The sequence below is a fragment of the Tachypleus tridentatus genome, chromosome 2, assembly GCF_004210375.1.
Source record: "Tachypleus tridentatus isolate NWPU-2018 chromosome 2, ASM421037v1, whole genome shotgun sequence".
Lineage (NCBI taxonomy): Eukaryota > Metazoa > Arthropoda > Merostomata > Xiphosura > Limulidae > Tachypleus > Tachypleus tridentatus.
In genome coordinates this window covers 66,370,504-66,384,954 of record NC_134826.1, presented here as the reverse complement: position 1 = coordinate 66,384,954, position 14,451 = coordinate 66,370,504, and the positions used below count along the sequence as shown (strand labels likewise).

The 14,451-nt window shown below is 33.0% G+C and overlaps 1 protein-coding gene across 1 annotated transcript in view; it reads right to left on the bottom strand.

Annotated features, from left to right (window-relative positions):
- Positions 1-11,774: 11,774 nt before the first annotated feature.
- Cdc45 (cell division cycle protein 45) overlaps positions 11,775-14,451 on the bottom strand; it is a 38,304-nt gene continuing 35,627 nt past the window's right edge. The window contains exons 18-19 of the mRNA XM_076488089.1: positions 13,582-13,658; positions 11,775-12,768 (exon numbers count right to left, since the gene is read on the bottom strand). Of these exons, the coding sequence (XP_076344204.1) occupies positions 12,704-12,768; positions 13,582-13,658 (142 nt within the window). The 3' untranslated portion in view covers positions 11,775-12,703. The remainder of the gene's footprint in view (positions 12,769-13,581; positions 13,659-14,451) is intronic.

The following is a 14,451-nucleotide window of genomic DNA, read 5'->3' as shown; positions in this document are numbered from 1 at the left end:
GAATGGCTCAATACATTAGCAAAGTCTGTTATATTTAAATATGGAGCACTGTTTATTAAACGCGAAACGTTAACATAGGTAGATAAAAAGTAATGCTTATGGTGAAAGAAGAAAATATGGTACATATATATTCTAATTAATCCCAATATAAAAAATAGACATGAACCTACGAATCAATCAAAATAAAGGTATGTGTGAGAGTTAATGTGGTATTTTTGTGAGTTATATATTTATCATTTTCATGTTTTTGTTTATCAGAGAGTTTATTTTTCTTCACATAAGAAATGGTTGGTGAAGTCTAGAAATCTTAGAAACGTTAAGACTTCAGTTAAATCTTGAAGTTTCTTGTAGTAAGTGGAAAATTAAATACAGAAATGAATTAAGGTTAGTTAATCACTGCAGTGTGAGTTAGTGAGTTTGACGTTTGGGAGAGCTAGTGAGTCCATTCGTCTGTGATTCAGTTGGAAAGTTAGTCAGTCATCATGTTTTATTTACAAAGAAATTTTGGGAACACTAATGTACACTAGTCTCATAATTTCTGTCGAAACATTGTAACGAAAGGTAGGCCTGTCAGTAAACGCACACTGTAGGAAATGTTATTGTAGAAAGAAAGTTGTTTGTTTGGAATTTGTTGACTGAGGGCTATTTCTAGCTTCCCTTTTAGCAGTGTAATAATCCAAAAGAAGCTAGTCATCATCACCCACCGCCAACTGGTCAGATGCATATTATCAACGAATATTTTGACAAACTTATCATATATTAAAGGGCGAGCATGTTTAGTGAGACAATAGATCGATATTTATTTGCGTTATGCCAGCCGAAATTGAAAAGAAAGTCATTTGTTTTCGATTTGTTGACTGGATTTCTCTTGAATTTTAGGAAATAATCCAAAAGAACTCGCCCATCGCTAGAAATGGTCAGATGCATATTATGTCGGCATTTCAAACTTTCATATATTAAAACTTCAAGTGAGACAATAGATCGATATTTATTTGTTTATGCCAGGAAAGAAAAGTTCAAGTGATTGTATATTTACTGTTGAATGGCCCGGTCAATCCCACTATTCGTTGGTAAAAGAGTAGCCCAAGAGTTTGCGGTGGTGGTGATGACTAGCTGCCTTTCCGCTAGTCTTACACTGCTAAATTAGGGACGGCTAGCACAGACAGCCCTCGAGTAGCTTTGTGCGAAATTCAAAAAACAAACAAACAAACAATACTTGTTGAACGATGAAAATACAAATAATTTCAAATTTGTCCATTTCCTAGAAAGTGACGGCTACGTAAGATATAAAAGTTACGTTATGCACTATTATGTACTTGGCGGTAATAATTCGTTTGTTTCGGTTATTTGCTTAAAACTACACAAAAGCTCTCTGCGTTAGCCGCCCTATGTTTAAACTGACAGACTAGAGAGAAAGAAAGCAAATATTCAACAGTACATACTGCCAAGTGCTGAACTACTCTAATCGAATAATCAGTGGCGGCGCCAGGATATTTTCGTTGTGTGTGTGTGGGGGGGGGGCTGAGGGGGGCTGAGATAAACTGTGGAGGGGCTTCCCAAAATGCCATTAATATGAATTATATATGGTAAATTATAATAATGTAAATACCAAGATACATTTCAGAAAGGTGTGCTATTTTGAACTGCGTTTTCAATGCAGTTTTCATTTTTTATGAATATATTAGGTAACAATATTGAGGGGGCTTGGCTCATTGGCTCAAGCCCTCCAAGCTCTCCCTTGGCGCCGCCACTGCAAATAATAAAATTTAATTGTCACTCTTATAAAAAATAAGGTACTACCATTTTTAATTTTTTATGTATTATTTTATTTAATGTTTATTTATTTTTTCTTCTTTACTTTAGAAAGCAGTCACCTTCCCACAACTGTTTGCAGGCAGTGAAAGGTGGTATAAGATGTGGGACGTTGTGGGCTTGAAGACTCACATTTCGATCTCCTTATTTCTATATATATTTTGATTTCTATTGCTATTCATTTATTTTATTTCTTAATGTGAGTCTGGCGAACGGAGGTTAAGACTGATAGAGGATGTATCCCCACCGCAATGTGGGTCCTACTTCCGTACTCACCTCCAAAACCTAGGGTAATTTTATATCACAGATTATAGTTTGTATCCTGGGATCCTTTCAATTAGTGCAGGGATTCTCTTTTTTTATTTTGGCTTGTTCTTTGTTATAAAAAAACTAATATATATATATGTATTGCTTTTACTTTAAAGAAGTAAGTATATAGTCAGTTTTAATTCGTATAATTTATGCTTCTGAATTAGTGGATAAAATCTAGACTTACTCAGTTTTTATCCGCAGTCACGAAAATATCAGTTTTAAATGTGATATATTAGTTTGTGATCTTAGTAAAACGTTTCTGAAAGAATGAAACTTACAATAAAATGGTTTCGAATCCGCGATTCAGTAGAGTAGAAATTTATTCACTTCTTTGAACTTGGACGAAGAAAAAAGCACTCCAGTGGCACGGTGGTATGTTTGCGGACTTACAACACTAGAAACCTGTTTTCGATACCTGTGGTGGGCAGAGAACAGATAGTCCATTGTGTAGCTTTGCGCTTAACTACAAACAAACAAACGAACGAAAAAAAAACGTTAAGACTAACACATTGTTCAGTGATCTTACGAAAACTTGTTCGAAGGAGTGGAAATTGACAGAGAATAGTTTTTCAAACTTGAAATTCTGTCTTGTATTAAGAGCCGATAATTGTGGTATTCGAGACACGTATGTCTGCTCGAGAAATAGAATCATACTCCACACAAAGCTAGTTTCTTCTCTCCGGGAGAATTCCTAACAACTGAAATATTCTGCTTTGATGTTTCTTTCATTGCGAAATATCATTGAAAAGTACGTTTTATAGAAGGCACTTATTCGTAATCGGACGATAAATACAACATAGCAATTACATAAACACTCTTAATTCACTTAGTGAGATAAAAAACTCAAAAACCTAAGTTAACCTTTAGTTTATTCTCAAACAAAGAGCCCACGTGTATATCGCAATTCATTCGTATTCATTTAGTTTTATTATCTCTGTAATGGCGTTTAACGTCTACGCCATAAGACTACAGTTTATCATGCCACAATGATGATCAGGTTTAACTTGAATTACAGTAATGAAGTGTATGAAACGGAATTGATTATATGCTGGTCCGCGACAAGGATTTTGAAGCAAGGCTGGTACACTTCTCAGACATATTCGTCATTGTTTGTATATGATGAAGTAAATGCTTAAGTGAGCATGATGTTAGAACATGAAAAAAGCAACAACGTTATATAAGACAATTGCTTCCTTATAGTTATTTTTGAGCAAAGCCACATTGAGCTATCTGGTCTGTCCATTGCATTAAACTGAACTCTGAATTTTCGTGTTGTATGTTAACAGCTGACTACCAGTATACACTTCCTTAGGTTAAAAACAATTAACTATTTAGTATAAAGAACATGAAATATCAACAACTCTTTCCTATGTTGTTGTTTTTAATTTATTTAAGTTTTCAGGAAGTAAAGAATGAGGAAAGATGTCTGAAACAAAAGGAATAACTGAAAAGATATTTGCTTGTTTTCAAAACTTTAAGAGGCTTAGAAAGTGCAATTATTACTTGTAAAACTCTTGCCAATAAACTCACTGCCTCCCAGCGGACTTACAACGCTATAACCCTAATTTCGATGCCCGTGGTGGGTAAAGCACAGTTAGCCCATTGTGTAGCTTTATGCTTTATTCAAAATAAACTCCCCTTTTTTAATTCCACAGTAATACATGTTTAATGCTTATTATAAAATATTTAATGCAAAGTATAAGAAGACACACTCGTGTATACAAGCTATCATTTCTTATATATATGCTTTGTCTGTGTGACAGTCGTACTTTTTAATCTAGTAATGCAAGGTTCAATACTAGTTATTCAGCACAAGTTTATTCAGCTTGCAATGAACTGTACTTTCTCACCACTAAGGTAATGAACATTTTGATTTTTTTTAAAATAAAATCAAAGCTACATGCCACATATCAGACTAAGCATATACATAAGAAATGACAGGTTATTTATACCAGTGTGTCTTCTCGAAACGAGTACCAGCACAACTGTGCAAAGTTTAGGGGTATAAAGAAAATTAGTAAATATTTCGTAACAGCTTACTAGTAAGAAACACTGCATGTTTCTTACCTGGGTCATCCGCTTTCAGCAAAGCTAAAAAATACGAGTTTTGATACTCGTGGTTAGCACAACACATATAGCCCATTGTAAAAGTTTTGTGCTGATTAATAAACAATTTTTTTTAGTGCAGCTTGTATTTAGCTATTTTATGGTCGTATTCAGATGTACTAAAATTGATGTTTTTCGTGGTTTTCATTTTTAGTTTAATTTTGTTGTGCTTTCTTTCTCCTTTTTATTTTTCACGACCTTAATCTAAGCAAGAAATTCACGATTATACTGTTGTCATGATATAAAAGACTGTATAATTTAGACATTATTAATTTTGCTTATTTAGTGAATTAATATTTTATGATAGTTTAATTGTTTAGTTTTATTTTTTATTATAAGAGTTAAAAGCAGACGAGTGTTGGAAGTTGTGTTTATAACTGATTAAGTGTCGAGAATATAGTGAGCAGACGATTTGGTAATGAATATTTCTATATAGTATGAGATGAGCGGGAAAATAGCAACAAGAAAAAGTAAAGCTGTAAGAAGGAGCTCGACCAAGGTAAAGTTAATTGCCGTAGAGAGGAAAGACCTAACGATTAATGTTAGAGGAAAATTAACAGTATAAGAATAATTTATTTCATCAGAGAGTTCCAAAGTGATTGAACAAGCATCAGTGGACTTACACAAATAGACAGACGATTCTCGGAAATACAAAGAAATGAAAGAGAGCAAACGAGTTTAGAAGTATAGGATACAACCTCGATAACATAACATATATATATACATATATTAATAATATGCTTATAATTTTAATAGTGTGGAAAATTTATTGTACATACATTTAACTTGTTCCGAATATATATATGAATTAACTAGAAAACAAGTTAAATGCGTGGTGTTTGTTTATCGTCAACAAATCATAGACACTTACTGTTAAAATCATTCTGAGCCTAACAACAACAAAGTGTAAGTAAAATCATATTTTATTCTGACAGTTGAAGAAAATATTGCAATTTTAAATTTCAACAACCGTATATTCTCTGTACATTAATTTCTCTTATGAGAGTAATAACAGTTACAAAACAGCTATATTTATGTGAAAGCTTTGTAAGAGTAGCTAATATTTTATACGTAATTATAGAAACAAACCACAAACAGTTGAAACGTGTTTCTTTTCTTCAGTGTAATGTTCCTAGGCAATGTAGTCATAAAAATAGTTAAAGTTCGTATAACTAACTAACTATTTCCGGTGTTTAACATAAGGACGCCAATCTCTCTCTTTTTTTTCCGGTCTGGCATGGCCAGGTGGGTTAAGGCGTGCGAGTCGCAATCTGAGAATCATGGGTTCGCATCCCCGTCGCACCAAACATGCTTGGCTTTTCAGTCGTGGGGGCGTTATAATGTGACGGTCAATCCCAGTATTCGTTGGTAGAGTATCCCAAGAGTTGGTGGTGGGTGGTGATGACTAGCTGCTTTCCTCTAGTCTTACACTGCTAAATTAGGGACGACTAGCGCAGATAGCCCTCGTGTAGCTTTGCGCGAAATTCAAAAACAAGCTCTCTTTTCTTTATTTTATTTTATCGGTACTTATCGATTAAAATCGAAAATCAGAAGCCCTATTTCTACCAATTTTACCAGTAAATACTGAACTTGACTGTGACATCATAACGCATCCACGGCTGATGGGGCGAGCATGTTCGATGTGGCAGAAATTCGAACTCACGAGCTGTAGATTGCGAGTCAAGCGACCCTAATGATCAGTCCCAATTCTGTAGAAGAGAATCTTAAGCAATATCGAATACCTAACGTTTCTTTGGTATCAGTGCCTATGTAGCATGCCTTTTTTTGTATAAGAGACAGTTCCACCAAAATAAATCATTTGTATTTTTACTGTTATTGCTACATAATAGCCTATCTGAACCCTCTTCTTACCGCAGGAATCGAACCACTGATTTTAACGTTGTAAATTCTTAAACTCACCGTTCACCAATCTACAGTTATATATAAAATACACTTATATTAAGAATTAAGAATTTTATTACTTCGAGACAATGAAAAAAAAACACAACTTGAAATACACATAAATTTATCAAGCATTTCCTTCCCTGTCGTCCAATTATTTGTTCTCGGAGGGAAGTGAAGTGGTAAGTTTAGGAATTTACAATGCTAAAACATGGGATTCGATTCCCTTCGGCAGACAGAGCAGATAGTCAAGTGTGGGTTAGCTCTAAAACAAACAAACGTTGAATTATATATATATATAATAAAAATTAAAAAAGTAAAGGCATCACAGATGCGCTTTAGCGTTATATTCTGTGCGAAACTAGAAACGTCTTAAAGATTGTTATTGCTATATAGCGATAAAATATTTCCCATAAACGCAGTTTTCTCTTCGCTAGTGTAATCCCAAATTAGGGAAATTAGATCGTTATAAGTTTAGTTCGTTATTCGAATATTACGTAATAAAATAATTAAGTTTATCTCTTTACTCTCATCGTTGGCAAGTGTTAAGCAGATAGAGGATGATTTGTGAAGTATATCCTTAATGAGTTATCACGTTTTTTGTGTTAAATAGGTTTTCGTTTTGATTAATCAAGTCCTTATAAAAACAAACGTACCAAATCTAGCGTGGGTGTCAGTTTCGAGATAAAAGTTTTATTTCTTTCAAGTAGTCAAGTACAAGCTCGAATTCTAAGCTTGGAAATTTTTTGTTTTTCTTTCTGTTCTTTGGTTTTGAAGAATATTCATACAACACAGTAGCTACTTGTGGTATAGAAAACAAAATAATTAAATCACTAACGTAACTAAACATTTAAAGTGAGAATGTCGTAAAGTTTCCATGTTCGTCCACTCTACTACACACAGAATAAAGAAACTGCATGTGTCTCAAAAAAATTAAAAAGTGCTCTGTTTGGTGACACTTTCTATCGTCGAAGGAAAGTTTACGTCTGTTGCTGGAAAGAGCAGTTCTCATGCCTTTAGGAATATTGATAAAATGAACTTTCTGCTACTTACCAAAGAATACTAGATATTCATGTTCTATAAAATACTGTTGTTGTTTTTCTTCTGATTTATAAAACTTTGATAAATATATTCTGTTAGTCATTTCGCTTCGAGATATATTTACAACATTTTTAATTATTGCCATCAGAGGCATTAAAATCTATATTAGTAGCATGAAGCAACAGGCAATAAAACATTCATCCTTCTTGAAGTAAAAGTGACGTTATCCGTTCTTACTTTCACCCAATTTCATTTCTGCATAATTTAATAAAGTTAAAAAATGTCCACGCACAAATCCCCTGTTATTATACAGACATGGCATTGCTTCTTCGTATGTGTATATGTATGGTTACTTTGAAAAAATACTTACGTACTTGCATAAGTAACAGTTACTCCGACCAAAAATCATTTTTCAGTCTTGGTGTTCTTAAAAATACGTTGATTTTTCTATCTAACTTGGAAACTATATTCATGGCTCTTATTAACAGAAAATTCCGTTAATCTCTTTTTGCGCTTCCATGTGATGAAAAAAAAAAGAATTATTCTAAAGCAAAGAACTACAACAGAGACCTTCAAAATTGGTCTGTTTTGTTTTACTTGTATGTACATTAAAAGAAATTAACAGTGAAAAAATTGAGTTTAAGCTTTCTAAATGTCATGGACGACGCGTGTAAACGCATTTTATCCATACATTTACTAAATACGTGTAAGCAAGAATAAAAAATGTTGTTTTTTTTTAATTTCGCGCCAAGCTACACGTGGGATATCTGCGCTAGCCGTTCCTAATTTAGCAGTGTAAGACTAGATCTAGGTAGGTAGCTAGCCATCTCTACCCCACAGCCAACTTTTACCAACGAATACTGAGATTGACCTACCATTATAACGCCCTTCGGCTAAAAGGACGAGCATGTTTGGTGTGACAGAGATTCGAACCCGCGACTCTCAGATTACGATTCGAGCGCCCTAACCACCTGAAACATTAGAGTTGAGTCAACTCAATCCGAAGAAATAATTTTTATTTTCAGTAGATTTAATATTCACATCGATTTTAACGTTAAAATTGATGATGGAAATCCTGTCAACTTTTCACATTTTCTAACATTCTTATGTTACATTGATTATGGTTTCATGACTATATTGATTAATTACACTAGTTAATTAGTCACAAAAATACTTTGATAATTTAAATAATCATATTAATGACTGTATAGATTAGGTTTCCTAAATATTTCATGTCTGTTCGTTTTAGCGCTAAGTTACACAGAGAAATACATACGCTTTGTTCACAACGTGAATCGAACCACGGATTTTAGCGGTGTAAGTCCTAAACTTATCGTTGATTCATCATGAGACTTGAGCGTTCTCACGTTTAAAATCAATCAATATGACACAATACGGTAATCCCATACTAGTGAATGAGGTAAAAACATCCTCTATAGAGGATCTTTGACCTGGCCGTTTAGGGTGAAAATTTCGGTATTATCATAAGAAATCCATTCTGGAGAGAAAAATAAAAATCCAAAACACAGCAGCAATAACTTGTTCGCAAAATTATTATCCATTTCGAATATGACACGAACCACGAGGGAAAAAATTGTTTAAAACGTTTAGGTACATAGCACTTAATTGATTTTACACTGGCCATGTGATTAATACAAAATAATAATTTTGAAAAAAAGATAAAACAGTAATTCCTGATCAATGATACTACTAGACGCTCTGTGTGATGAAAATCTAAACATCATCTAAGAAGCAAAAGTGGTCAAAGCACCATCCGTTCACTTCCAATGGATGAGCAGTAAATCTGAGGGATTAACTTGATAAAATTTGGATTTCAATACCAGCAATGGGTACAACACGGATAGGCCACCTTATTACTTTTCAGTAATTAATGAACAAATAAAACATAAAATTCACTGGTGACACCCAGTATCAGCCGAAAGATAGTAAGGTAATCCAATTTTTCGTATTTCCTCAGCTCAGAGTCACACTTGGACCTCTTGCCCGGCTGGTCACTTTTCAACAACCCAAACTGCAACATGACGCAAACAAGGCCCTCCTGATGGGCTTATTTAGGTATCATGGGACAACCACCAGTATTTCTGTAGTAAACTATTTTTTGCGTCTGCTGCATAATAGGTTATTTTTTAACAACTCAGCTGACACATCACTCAAGCGGACGATATAGAAAATTTAGCAGACGTAAAGGTATTGAGAATCTGGGTATAGATTATGTTTTTCAGAGTTCCAGTATGTACATTATTTAAGAAAGTAATCCTTTGAATAAAGAAGTTAATGTTACCTATTTGTGGTTTAGATACTGCTTTTAAAAATGCTTAAGGTAATTGAATTGGCTCAAGTACTTTTGTTCTTTTAAGTTTTTAATTAAGCACAATTTATCAGTACCTACCAGTCAATTATACTCTAACTCCAGCATAGTTCCAGTGTATCTCACAGGATTCAAAATGTGCAGAAAAAAAAAATATTTAAGCTAGGTAAATGTTTGTCTTACATTTGAATTTCGTGCAAAGCTACACAAGGCCTATCTACGCTAGCCATTCCTAATTTTGCAATGTAAAACTAGAGGGAAGGCAAGTAGTCATCACCACCTGTTGCCAACGAATAATGGGATTGACCATCACATTATAACGCCCTCATGGCTGAAAGAGTGAGCTTGATTGGTGCAATGGGTATTCCAACCCATGATCCTTGGATTACGAGTTGAATGCCTTAACCCACCTGGCCAGCTAGGTAAATAACAAGGGAGTTTCACACAAAGGGTTGGATATTGCCTTCTTTTAATAAGTCCAGTTAATCTTAGTATGAATAATTAAACATTAACAAATTTTAATGATTATCGTGTACTAGTAATGTACAAATAAATAGATATACTTTAATAGGAAAGGGTAAGTGGTAGTAATTGTTTAGAAACTGGCAACTTGCATTAGAAAATTACATACATAACAAAAAAAAAGATGAAATGGACAGTATCTGCCAAGTTTGGCATGTTACTTGTGGAGGAAACCTCAAAGCTGTAATCTACAAAAATAGCATAGATGAAAAGAGAAACCTGTAAATCAGCAGTTTTAGCTGCCAGTGGCCAAATCAGTCATTCGTGCCACCATCCAATCACATCTTGTCTACCTCACTTCTCTGCAGTAACATATAAATCCTTGCAAAAACCATGAAAACTAATATTGATATGAGAGAGAAAGAGAGGTCTTTTGAAATTTTTTTTATTTCTATCTGTGCTGCTTTTATAAATTAGTGGCCTAAGACTTTATCCACAAGTGTTATGTCAAACTAGGCAGGAACTACCCATTTCACTTTCATTTGTTTGTCGTGATCATCTATAAAAGGAAAGGTTACAAGATACATGAAAAAAAAATTATTGACTTTAATGTAATTTAAGTTTAAGAACAAACTCTGACTGTATTGTACACACAGAAAACAAGTTTTAAAAGAATGCACATCAAATGTACTGCAAACAAGAAATCAGCACAGTATGTTTTGAAGATTGCAGATTAATTATTGCCTAATTGTTTCACTTCTTAGTTTTAGACTGCAATTTCACAAAAATCTTTTTTTTTTCCCTTAAAACCAAACTACAACAAAGCTGTTTCAAATAAATTTGTTGTGAACTCAATTCTGTTGATTTTCATACTTTTTATCCAGGGACAGAAACTTAACTTTTGTTGTTGTTTATGTTGTAAATGCCTTAGACTGTTCTATTGATGTGACTATGGACATTATGTACAATAGTAAATAAACAGATGTGATAAGGACTTTAGAGATTTCAAGAACATATACTGGAAGTTGAACTTCATGTTTATCCATGATATCTCAGGCTAAAATTACCCTTTTGTTTATATCTGAGCTTTAGTAAAAAAAATTTAAAAATTTAATTTAATTTGAGCAGTCTGCTTGTACTTACATGCAACTACAACACCTGATTTATTTTTGTTATTAAACACAAAGGTAACAACATGAGCTATAGATTAGTAGGAAGACACTAGCAAACAGCATCCACCAACTCTTTTCATTGCAAATAGTGGGACTGACTGTCACCTTTATAACACACCCATGCCCCAAAGTGCAGAGTATACTTTTTAATGCAGTTACAAAGCATAGACCAATAGGTACATAGTTTATTGCACAAACTACTGGACCATGCCCAGTTATACAAAACATGGAATTTCACACCAGTGTCATACAGTCACAAACATTGTTTTACACCTTGGTTTGTTGTGTCTGTAGTTAGCCTCAGATGGTCACTACTCTTATGAGCACATACTTGGAGGATGAACAGGCAAATGCATGTTTGTAATTGTTGACAACAAAATAGTAAGGATTAGTTACAAGTTAGTTTTAGTAACAAAGCTCTTGTGTTAATCCTTTGGGTGTTTCAAGAAAGATCAGACAGCTATGTTTTTGCATCTCTAGGCCCTTCTCAAATTAGCAATGAACAAGCTTATGTGTTGAAATTCCACTTATACTTACTGTATCAGTGGAAACCAGTACAATAAATATGTTCTTTCGTAAACTTATATTGTACTTGGAAACTGAGATGGTGTTATAAATGAAACACACACACAAATGCATTAATCCTGTATTAATTTTAATTAATTTCCACTTGAGTATTACAATAGTTTGTAATAATCACTGATCAGGAGCTACTAGTACATGCAGGAGTAACAAAACTTTATATTTTTAAGTTACACTTTGTATAATAAAACATGGATTTGGGTTGTTGTTTTTTAAATATTTTACAAAAATTCACATATAGAAATCAGATAATTTTATTTCACACATAACCAGTTAACATCTTTATAAAGATATTACAATACTGAAATTATTTATCTACTATAAAATCCTCCTTACCCATGGTCTTTATGCTCAAACATACAAAATTAAAAAAAAAGGTTTGTATAATATAGCAACTGGTTGGTTATGTTAACAAATATTTATATTAAAACTCAATACCTTCAAAAGTCTTCAAAGTTTATTTTGCATAAATACTTAGTTTATCTTATTCCATGTAATGTTTTAATGTAGAATTCAAAACATTATGAATGGATGTAATTTAATATGAACCCATTTACAAAACAGGGAGACAGGTCAGATTGATATTTCCAGGTTACTGTAATTCATATCCTTTAATGGTCAGTTGAATAGACTGGAAACTAAAATGAAACCAATACTTCTAAAAACTAATTTTCATTTTATGTGTGTGTGTGTGTGTGTGTGTGTGTGTATATATATATATATAAAAGTAGTAGCCAGAATCTGATTTAAACAGTTTATATTAATATATGTATAAATATTATACAAGAAACTTCTTAGTAAGATCAATTATTGAAGGTGTGTTTAAAACTTTGATTTGACACTTTCATAATGTCTTATTGAAAACGTGCTGAGAGAAAACAGCTTTTTCCATTTGTGTCTATCACACAAGGCATCACAAGAGTATCTGGTTCTTGGGTGTGTTTTTTACCCGCAATTTTAAACGGGAGTAAGTTACCGGAAGTTTTCAGCTCAAGAGAGAAATGAGAGAGTCGAAAAACTTTGTTCTATCATCACTTTTGATTTCAATCACTGAAACATTAAGCAAAAACATGCAAGAATTAATTACTTGTAAATAATATTACAACAAAGGAAATGGAAACACTTTATAAATATTTATGTTCATTGAAAGCTGAACAGAAAGACAGATCAGCATTTGTTAAAAGTGACAATGTATTATTTCACATCAAACTTTCAAAACAGGTCAAATATCATAATTGAATAAAAACCTTTTAAATTATTAGCCTATTTCTAAGACTCTCTAACTTGCTGAAAACTCCTACTAAGTAAAAGACAAAATTATGAGCAGAAAACTAAGGCTTTTACAACAAACATGTACTGTTACAAACAGTTGCAAAGTAAATTTATAATCTTTAGATATCAATGTAAAAAAGGGGTTACAAAGTTTCTGCTTATATTAAACTTTGTGATCTGGTACTAGGCCTATTAAAATGTAACTGCACTTTCTGTTATTGTGTCAATAAAAGAAATATTGACATTTATAGCCATGTGCCCTTAACCACAAATAATTCAAACCTTTAAAAATCCTTTAATAGGCACAAAAAATGACCTTTACATTTTTTTGTTATATTTTTTAACTGGACAAAAATACTCAAGCTGAAATGTAAAGGAACTGTATAATGAAAAATAATTCACAAAAAAATAAAACATATGCTTCTCTATCTGTTTTCACATACTTCAAGTTTTATTTCATAAGAGTGAAAACTAAGAACAAATTAAAATTAAGACAATAAGTATTTTTCAGTTAAGGTAGAAAAAAAAATTGAATCAATTATTTTTCAGTTGAGAGAAAAGATTAACTGTTATCTGAATATTATACTTTACCTGCAGGGTCCCACACGTGCTGTGATATAAATGTGTTTGTCTTCTCACCAGCTTGTTCAAATGCTTTTCCAAAGAAGCTAGAACAAAAATAGTGATGTTATGATGCTTTTGATTCACAAATTCACAAACCATACATTTTAACGTAGACCTCTTCCACATAAAACACTTTAACTTGAAATATTTATATCATGCCTGATATTCAAAGTCTCTCCAGAAACATCATTTTTTGTCTATTAATATATGACCTATGTTATCCTTACATGTAGGAAACATTAAATAAATGAAATGTTAAAGTTACCACTGATTTTGGGCTGACATACTAGAAGGAGAACAACTAGTAACTGCACCCACAGCTAACTTTGGAGCTAGTCTTGCATAACCATATAGTTAAGCTTGATTTCCTTTAGAGTGCAACCACAGCCCCAAAATGTAGACTGCACTTTTCTCCTATTGAAATGCAAACCTTAAGCCCTATAATATACAGTACAGGTTTGTTAACCATTATTATATTCAGAATTCCACCTGATTTTTCACTGTGACTTCACCAAGTTAACACCTAATATAAGTTCAGAAATGTTATATCAAATCTCCCATATAAAAAGAAGACTAACCTAGAAACAACACAGTAAACTTGTCTTCATGATTAAGTTTTCCCTGTATGGTCAATGAATCCATGATTAAGTTCTACCTGCATGTAGACTGAATCTATGATTAAGTGCTACCTGCATGATTACTGAATCCATGATTAAGCTCTATTTCTGTGATCACTGAATTCATGATTAAGCTCTATCTCCAAGATTACTGAATCAATGATTAAGCTCTATCTCTATGGTCACCAAAACCATGACTTACTTGGGTACCATGGTCACT